Source organism: Notamacropus eugenii, chromosome 5, assembly GCF_028372415.1.
Source record: "Notamacropus eugenii isolate mMacEug1 chromosome 5, mMacEug1.pri_v2, whole genome shotgun sequence".
Classification (NCBI taxonomy): Eukaryota; Metazoa; Chordata; class Mammalia; order Diprotodontia; family Macropodidae; genus Notamacropus; species Notamacropus eugenii.
The window spans coordinates 273,224,252-273,234,047 of record NC_092876.1 but is presented as its reverse complement, the minus strand read 5'-3'; the positions used below and the strand labels follow the sequence as shown (position 1 = coordinate 273,234,047).

The window sequence follows — 9,796 nt, the reverse complement described above, 5'->3', positions numbered from 1 at the left end:
TTTTTATTTTCCCACTTAACTGAAAAACTCCAGAAACCTCTGTCTTTTTCAAATTTAGATGGAATATTAAGCTAAGCAGGCTCCTTGGGAGAAAAAAGATTCTCTTAGTAGATGCATTTTTACTCATTTCTAATTGTTTTCTTAGCAAAGTACTCTGCTTGTTTGATCTGTTGTGTTTTCATTGGAACTACAATGAAGATGAGGTACATAGTCTCTGTTTTACAGAGTTTTACACAGGGCTCCTCTTCAGGACCTCTATGGTCCTCTATCTGTGTAGCTATCTCTCCTTCATCTGAGAAATTCTTCCCATGTTGGTGTTTTGCCTTCCTTGGTTTGCAGTTTTTCTTAAATCTACCTTGATTGGTGGGGTCATTGGGGCTGCACTTCCCTATGTCCCCCCAACCTCCACAATGCTGACTTCATCTCCTTGTTACGGAGTGTGTAGATGATGGGATTGAGCAGAGGTGTAACGACTGTGTAGAAAACAGCCACTACCCCATCCAATGGCTCTTGGGAGCCAGGGCGCAGGTAGATGAAAGTACAGGGCACATAGTAAACAATGACGACAGTCAGGTGTGCAGCACAGGTAGAGAAGGCATTGCGGCGCCCATCAGCAGAGCAGATGCGTAGGATGGCAGCTACAATATAGCCATAGGATGTCAGAATAAGCACAAAGCAGGTGAGGGCCAAGAAACCAATGTCCACAAAGGTGACCAATTCATTGATGACAGTGTCAGCACAGGCAAGCCTTAGCATGGCAGGAATGTCACAGAAGAAATAGTCCACATGGTTGGGGCCACAGAAGGGTAGACGGAACATGAAGCAAGTCTGGAAGATTGAATGAAGAGAGCCACCCAGCCAAGTGCCCAAGGCCAGACAATTACAGACACTTCGGGTCATGATGGTAGCATAATGCAAGGGTTTACAGATGGCAAGAAAGCGGTCATAAGCCATGAGGGTATAGAGGAAACATTCAGTGCACCCCAAGAAGTGAAAAGAGAAGAGTTGAATCACACATCCTCCAAAGGAGATGACCTTGCTGTCCAACAGGAAGCCAGCCAGCATTTTGGGGACAATGGCACAAGAGATGGTCATGTCCAGAAAAGAGAGGTGGCAAAGAAACCAGTACATGGGTCGATGAAGCCGGGCATCGATTAGTATAGTGAGGATGATTAGCCCATTACCAGAGATGGTAAGGAGGAAGATGGCAAGGAAGATGAGGAAGAGTGGGACACCAAGCTTGGGGTGATGGTGAAGGCCAACCAGGATGAAATGGGTCACAAAGGTTTGGTTGCCACTTTGCATTGCCTTGACATTAACTCCTGCTGGTAAAGAAACTGGCAAGAAGGAGAATTCAGGACATCTTCTGTGATATCAAGCCTTATATATAGAGTCTATGTACTTAGCAGACATGGAGAAGAGAGGAGAAAATAGGCAGCTTGGTATAACGGCTAGGGTACTGTAGTCAGGTAGGTCTGCATTCAGATCCTGCCTCAGACATTTACTAGCTATGTGATCTTAGGCAAGTCCCTGTTAAACTTCTCTGGGTCTGTTTCCTCAGGTCTAGAGTGAGGGGAATGAATGGAAGAATTTCTAAATTCTTTTCCAGATTCAATTACATGAATCTATAATACTTCAATGTTCTCTTACCTTTCTCCTTTGTACAACTTCTTGGATCTATAAATAACCTGTCTCAACCACTAGTCTCACATCTCCAGCTCTTTATTGGACATCTCAAATTGAATATCTTAAATTCGACATGTTCCAAACTAAACTCATCTTCCTCCCCTCAACCCTGCCATCAAATCCCTGCTCTCTTTCTAACTTTCCTATTACTACTGAGGACAGCACCACTGTCCCAGTCACCCAGGCTTGCAAAGTAAGGTTCACCTTTGACTACTCATACTCTCACTCCCTGCATACCCAATCATTGCCAAATTCTGTTGGTACAACTTTCCAACATGTTTTATATATACCCCTTTCTCTCCTCCAACACTGCCACTACCTTGATGCAGGCCTTTATTACTTCATGTTTAGGCTATTGTAATATCCTTCTGATGGTCTTACTAAGTCAAGTGTCTCCCTACTCTGGTTCATTCAAGACTTAGCTATCAAATTGATCTTCCTAAAGCATAGGTCTAACTATATCATCCCCCTAGCATTCAATAAACTCCAGTGGCTTCCTAGTACCTCAAGAATCAACTATAAAATCCTTTGTTTGACTTTTAAAACTTCATAAATATCCCCCCCATCCCAACAACACTGCTTTTCTGGTTTTCTTGCCCCTTATACCCTTACATAGACTTGGTGATCCAGTAATACTGGCCTCCTTGCTGTTTTTCAAACAAAATACTCAATTTCTTGATTGTATACATTTTCACTGACTGACCCTCATGTCTGAAATTCTCTTCCTCCTTGTCCTGGCTTCTTTGGCTTCCTTCATTTTCAGCTCAAATTCCCCTGACTGCAAGAAGTCTTTCCCAGTTCTTAATGACAGGGCTCTCCCTTTGAGATTACCTCTAACTCATCCCATGTGTGCCTTGTTTGTACATGGTTGTTCATCTTCTCTCTCCCATTGGATTGTGAGCTCTCTGAGGGCAGGGACTGTTTTCGTCTTTCTTTGTAACCCTAGCTCTCAGCACAGTACCTGGCACATAGTGGGCACTAAATATATTCTTGTTGATTGGATTTAAGTTGATACTGATTTCTGGATCTGAGGTCAAACTCAATCCCAGAGGAAAATTTCTCCCTGTCAGAGATAGCCTCAATACAGCACCATAGCCCAGCAGGATTAGTGACTGTTCTGTTCCCATTGAGGGGGTAACTGTTGTACACATCTTAACTTTCCAGAAACCTGTGGAGAGAGTGTTTTATGTAAATTTCCTTCATCCTGATTTCTAAACTGAGTTTTAAAGAGTCTAGATCATTTTCACATTTATTTTCCAAAATCTAAGGGTTGGTAAGAATTACCAGAAGATGCCTTTCCTCTTGGTTCTAAGCATCCCTATCCCAGGGGGTTGGGATGGGAGGAATAGATCCAGGTGCTAAAGAGGAGGCAGGATATAAGAACATTAATTCATGAATGAAAAAGCCAAATATTTAGACTAAATCACAGTGAAACTCAGCTTTCCTGATCCTCAGTCTTTCCCAATGCCTCCTCACTTTAGCTTACATAAGCAAATAGACCCAAGTCTTCCTTTCTCAATGGGCAAAGAAATGAGGCAGTCTGTCATCACCCCCTCTATAACGCCTCTTGACATCTCTTTGCATGAATTCTACAGCATTATATGTGTTGTTCCCTCCCCATGACACCTGGACCATTCCTCTTGAGTAGAGCTCCAGCAAAACCTGCAAAGAGAGTAAAGTGGGGCAGAAGCAGCCAGAAGCTGCTGAGAAGTCTGCTACAGATCTTGCAGCCACCAGTTGGCTCCCCAGTGAGAGTTTTGAGATACCATCTTTGTCGTAGCATCACTATGCTTCTCCTTGAGTGGTTTCAAAGTTTGTTCTGGTGGTTGCTAAGGGGAAGATTATAGGAAAGAAGCAGAGAGAGGCTAGCTAGGCCTATTCTCTGTGTCTTATAAGAGTGAGAGGCATTGTTGTTACTCATACTAATCCTAGCACCTTAGTTGCACTAAACTACAAATAAAGAAATGATCTAGTAGATGTTTTACATTTTTGAGCTCCCAAGCACTGCCCCAAAATAGCACCTATGCTCCAAAAACTGTGTGCCATCATAGCAACCAAAATCTGCTAATTCTCCTCTTTGGCTGTGTTCCTTTTGGTTTCCCATCTACCCTTTCCCCAATGAGAGATTGGGGCAATGACTTTATTCACAATTCAATTTATAAGACCTCTATTAGATGTTACAAGGCTTGCGTTTGAAGTTGCAAAGGAAAATATTAGACATCTGTCTGTAAGGAACTTTCTTTCTGGTAGAGCAAGGGTCCTTTTTGTGCCATGAACCATTTTGGCAATCTGAGGAAGCCAATGGACCCCTTCTCAGAATAAAGCTTTTAAATGCATAAACTACATAGGATTATAAAAGTCAATTATGTTGAAATGTAATTTTGTCCCTGAAAATTCAAATATTCCTTGAAATTTATCATAAACCCCAAGTCAAGAACCTCTGTACTTACACGTCACACACAGAGATAAATAAATTGATTTCTAAGGAGAAAAGTTATAGCTTTGGCCTCACATCCACAGACATCTACTCCTTCTACTCCTCTCTCCTCCTCCCTTTCCCCTGTATTGCTCCCCATTGCAAGTTATTGAGGCCATTAGTATTTCACAGTAATCTTTTCAATGACTACAGAAACTATTCTAGTTAGTGAGAAGACATAAAAGTACAAGCTATGAAGATTTAAGTTATGAGAACATAGAAATAAAAGTCCATCTTTGACCAACTTGGGAAACATCTCACTGATCTCCCAAAGTCTGGTTGTATCTGTTCTTGACTCTGAATTTACAGTCCCATTGCCCAAATCCCTAAGCTGTCTATGCTGATTATCTTCCTGGATGAATTCAGTTTGCTCTCTCATCATTAGAATATGGAGAAGCTTTACTGCCTTAAGCACCCATATCACTTCTTCCTTTTAATTTGAGCTGAATTCACCCACTGAGATGTTCAAGAAAGGTTTTCTTTCCATTCTTAATTCTTCTAAACCAAACTCCCTTGTTTTTCTTTTGCCTTTCTCCAGCATTGACTCCTGGGTTCTTTCAAGCCGCAACTACTGTTTATTTGCCGAGGCAGACAAGGAAGCATCTTTCGTTTATTGATTAAGAGCTAACAGCCCCAGTTTTTTTCACATCATTAAGTACTGAAGGCAAAATTTTAATTATCTTAAAATATCACACATTCTATCTAATCATATCTTTCTCTCCTCTTAGATCCAAATGGGGTCACCAAGAGTGAAAAAAGACTGAACAACTGAAATTTATGTACATTGTGCTTTTGTCTCAGATTGTAAACTCAGGGCAGGGACTGATTTGTTTTTGACTTTGCATACCAAGCACCTAGCAGAGTGGCTGGTAAATAGTAGGTGCTTTAGTAAATGCTTGTTGATTTTCTGATTAATAATTCACTGCTCTAGTTATTTTGTATCAACAAACATTAAAGGAAGAAATATTGTTACATCAAAATATACACCATCTGGTTGGACTGAATTAGAATGAGACCAAACATTGATCCCATCTGAATCAGAATGGGCAAAGATAGCTTAGGAATTTTTCTTTTTTTAAGGAATTTTTCACAGTAATCACATTTTAGAGGACTTTGAGTGGAGAGTGCTTTTGCTTTACCTAATCTTAAACTTTAATAAGGGTCACAGGGTAGTAATTGTCTGCATTAATGTGATTCAACTATTACTGTGTTTCTCCACTTCCTTTTAATAAGAATATATCCCATTAAAATTTCTTGCCCATACTTGAATGTTATCCTTTTGTATAGTCTATTCTCAGGTCATTACCTGTGAATGTGTAAAATGAGAAGTCACCACCTGTGCAAGCTGGAGCAATTATCTTCAGTCTCCTTTTGCCTTTCCACCTTCTTTTTGACTTTTATTTTCTGAATCTGGTAGATTCTTTACCTCTCCCAGGCCTTCTCCTTGACCCGTCACAAGCTTCTTTCAACATACTTAAACCCTGGACTCATTTCCCTTTTCAGCTTACCTGAACCTTTTATCTCAGAGGTTTCACTCCCTGGGATTTCCTTCTTCCCAAAATTCCCCTTGGGAGCACAAGGTTAATGACATCTCAGTAACATCACTATTAGCAATTATGTTCCTCTGAAATGAACTGTCATGGGCTTTATGAATAAGAAAATATAGACTTTGGTTACATCAGGTAAAAAGATGAGAAAATGCAAAATTTCTAAGCATCACCTTTGACTCCTCTACTCACACTCACCTTAAATATCTTGCCAATTTTTACCTTTAGATCTCTAATATATATCTCCTTCTCATCTCTCCCATTGCTGCCTCCCTAGTTCACATCCTCATTATTTCCTACCTGGCCTATTGCAATATTTGATATTCATTCTCCTTTCTTTATTCTTCTCTATACTGCAATCTACCTTCTCCACAGCTGCCAAAGTATGCAAGAAGAGTACACAAACATAGAAAAGGGAGTGAAGGGAATGGGCATCTCAAAAATCTTTTTTATTTTAACTGAGTAAAGGAATTTTAAGCACACACACATGTAGTTTTGTATAGAAATACAATAAACTTAACAGAGAAATAAGTGGGAACAGAAAAGAGTGGGAAGGAAGTTTGAGAAAGAGTGAGGGAAGAATCATAAGCAAAACAAACTTAAGTTCTGCAAATCATCTCATAGAGGATTAAGAAGTAAGAAAAAAATGGGAACACTAGTGATCAGGTCTGGAATAAGTGAAGAGAAGCAGAAAAATGGACTTAGATCACTTCATTTACAGATAACTAGTATTGATCTCATTATTTTTAATTTCCCATTTATTTTTCTTTGTAAAGAGGGGTAAAGGAGTAAAATACAAAAAAAAAATTACGAGAAGACATAATGGAAGGAAAAACACAATTAACAATCATAACACTGAAAGAACCTATTTGAACAAAAGTATTTACAGCAGTTTCTTTTGTCCTGGCAAAGAATTGAAAACAGGGCAGAGCCAAGATGGTGGATTAGAAAGACACAGATACAGAGGCTCTCTCCACACAGCCCATAAAATACCTGTAGAGAGGGACTCTCAACAAATTCTGGAGCAGCAGAGGTGGAGAATAATGGAGTGGAGGAGATTTCCAGCCCAGGGTGACCTAGGAGGCCCACGGGAAATGTTGGTTGAGCCTGACGTGGAGCAGAGCCCATCCCAGCCTTGACTGTACAGCGTGGCTTGGAAACAGCTCTTGGGTGCTGAACCTTTAGTTGCGTTAGCAGCAGGTTTGCAGATCCCTCAACCCACAGGCGCCAAAGGTCAGTGATGGGTTTTTTCAGTTGGCCAGGAAGGGAGAAGGGCCTTCCCATAGCTCTGGCCTCAGGCAGTGGCCCATAGAGGCCACATTGGCAGGCGCAGCAGCTGCATCCATTGTTGGAGTGTAAAAACCCTGGGGGCACTGAGGAGCTGATTCTTGCCGCCGCCCTGTGTGGAGGCCCTGGGAGAGCTGATCTTTGTCTCACACTGAATGGTGGCTCTGCCCATCCAGCTTATCTGAAAATCAGCCCCCAGTGCTGACTTGGTGGAATTGAAGGTCACATGGCTGTGGAGAGGTAACTGCTAAGATTTTGGGCACAAAAATCCCTTCTTTCACCCAGACCAGTACACACTTGATTGTGCCACCTTGGAGGAACTGAGATCTTACAGATTCCCAGAGTATACCCTAGTCTTGACAAAGGACACAAAAGTCAAGTAACTGGTTGGGAAAATGCCCCCAAAAGGGAAAAAGAATAAGACTATAGAAGGTTACTTTCTTGGTGAACAGATATCTTCTCTCATCCTTTCAGATGAGAAAGAACAATGCTTACCATCAGGGAAAGACATAGCAGTTAAGGCTTCTGTATCCCAAACATCCAAAATAAATATTCAATTGTCTCAGGGCATGGAAGAGCTCAAAAAGGATTTTGAAAATCAAGTAAGAGAGGTGGAGGAAAAACAGGGAAGAGAAATGAGAGAGATGCAAGAAAAGCATGAAAAGCGGGTCAACACTTTGCTAAAGGAGACCCCAAAAAATGCTGAAGAAAATAACACCTTGAAAAATAGGCTAACTCAATTGGCAAAAGAGGTTCAAAAAGCCAATGAGGAAAAGAATGCTTTCAAAAGCAGAATTAGCCAAATGGAAAAGGAGATTCAAAAGCTCACTAAAGAAAATAGTTCTTTCAAAATTAGAATGGAGCAGATGGAGGCTAATGAGTTTCTGAGAAACCAAGAAATCACAAAACAAAACCAAAAGAATGAAAAAATGGAAGATAATGTGAAATATCTCATTGGAAAAACAACTGACCTGGAAAATAGATCCAGGAGAGACAATTTAAAAATTATAGGCCTACCTGAAAGCCATGATCAAAAAAAGAGCCTAGACATCATCTTTCATGAAATTATCAAGGAAAACTGCCCTGAGATTCTAGAACCAGAGGGCAAAATAAATATTCAAGAAATCCACAGAACACCACCTGAAAGAGATCCAAAAAAATGAAACTCCTAGGAACATTGTGGCCAAATTCCAGAGTTCCCAGGTCAAGGAGAAAATATTGCAAGCAGCTAGAAAGAAACAATTCAAGTATTGTGGAAATACAGTCAGGATAGCACAAGATCTAGCAGCTTCCACATTAAGGGATCAAAGGGCATGGAAGAGGGTATTCCAGAAGTCAAAGGAACTAGGACTAAAACCAAGAATCACCTACCCAGCAAAACTGAGTATAATACTTCAGAGGAAAACATTATCTTTCAATGAAATGGAGGACTTTCAAGCATTCTTGATGAAAAGACCAGAGCTGAAAAGAAAATTCGACCTTCAAACACAAGAATGAAGAGAAGCATGAAAAGGTGAACAGCAAAGAGTAAGTCATAATGGACTTACTAAAGTTGAACTGTTTACATTCCTACATGGAAAGACAATATTTGTAACTCTTGAAACTTTTTTCAGCATCTGGGTAGTTGGTGGGATCACACACACACACTCACAAACACACTCACTGAGAGAGAGAGAGAGAGAGAGAGAGAGAGAGAGAGAGAGAGAGAGAGAGAGAGAGAGAGAGAGAGAGAGTGAGCACAGGGTAAATTGAATAGAATGGGATCATATCTTAAAAAAATGAAATTAAGGGGTGAGAGAGAAATATATTGGAAGGAGAAAGGGAGAAATAAAATGGGGCAAATTATCTCTCATAAAAGAGGCAAGTAAAAGACTTTTCAGTGGAGGGAAAAAGGGGGAGGTGAGAGAAAAAACATGAAGCTTACTCTCATCACATTTGACTAAAGGAAGGAATAAAATGCACAATCATTTGGGTATGAAAACCTATCTTACAATACAGGAAAGTTGGGGAGATGGGGATTAGCAGGGTGGGGGGATAATGGAAGGGAGGGTAGTGGAAGGAGGGAGCAATTAGAAGTCAACACTCTCGGGGAGGGATAGGATCAAAAGAGAGAACAGAAGAAACAGGGGGCAGAATAGGATGGAGGGAAATATAGTTAGTCTTACACAACATGACTATTATGGAAGTTATTTGTGAAACTACACAGATATGGCCTATGTTGAATTGCTTGCCTTCCCAAAGGGAATGGTTGGGGAGGGAGGGATGAAGAGAAGTTGGAACTCAAAGTTTTGAGAACAACTGTTGAGTATTGTTCTTGCATACCACTAGAAAATGAGAAATACAGGTAATGGGGTATAGAAATTTATCTTGCCCTACAGGACAAAAGAGAATACGGGAATAAGGGAAGGGAGGGATGTTAGAAGGGAGGACAGATTGGTGATAGGGGTAATTAGAATGCTCAGCGTTTTGCGGTGGGGGGAGGGGAGAAATGGGGAGAAAATTTGGAACCCAAAATTTTGTGGAAATGAATGTTGAAAGCTTAAATACAAAAAAAAATTGGAAATCAAAGGAATGCCCATCAATTAAGGAATGACTGAACAAGTTGTGGTATATGGTTGTGATAGAAGATTATTGTGATATAGGAAATGACAAGCAGGATGGTTGCAAAAAATTCCCTAGGAAGACATATGAATTGATGCAAAATAAAGTGAGCAGAACATTGTACACAGTAAAAGCAATATTGTAAGGATGATCAGCTGTGAAAGACTTAGCCACTCTAATCAAGATGACTCAAGACAAT

General features: G+C 40.5%; 1 protein-coding gene across 1 annotated transcript; it reads right to left on the bottom strand.

Annotated features, from left to right (window-relative positions):
* Positions 1–369: 369 nt before the first annotated feature.
* Positions 370–1,413, bottom strand: OR10G6 (olfactory receptor family 10 subfamily G member 6). The gene is given in 1 exon segment (XM_072615731.1): positions 370–1,413. A coding segment is annotated over 1 exon segment (1,044 nt).
* Between the last annotated feature and the right edge of the window lie 8,383 nt (positions 1,414–9,796).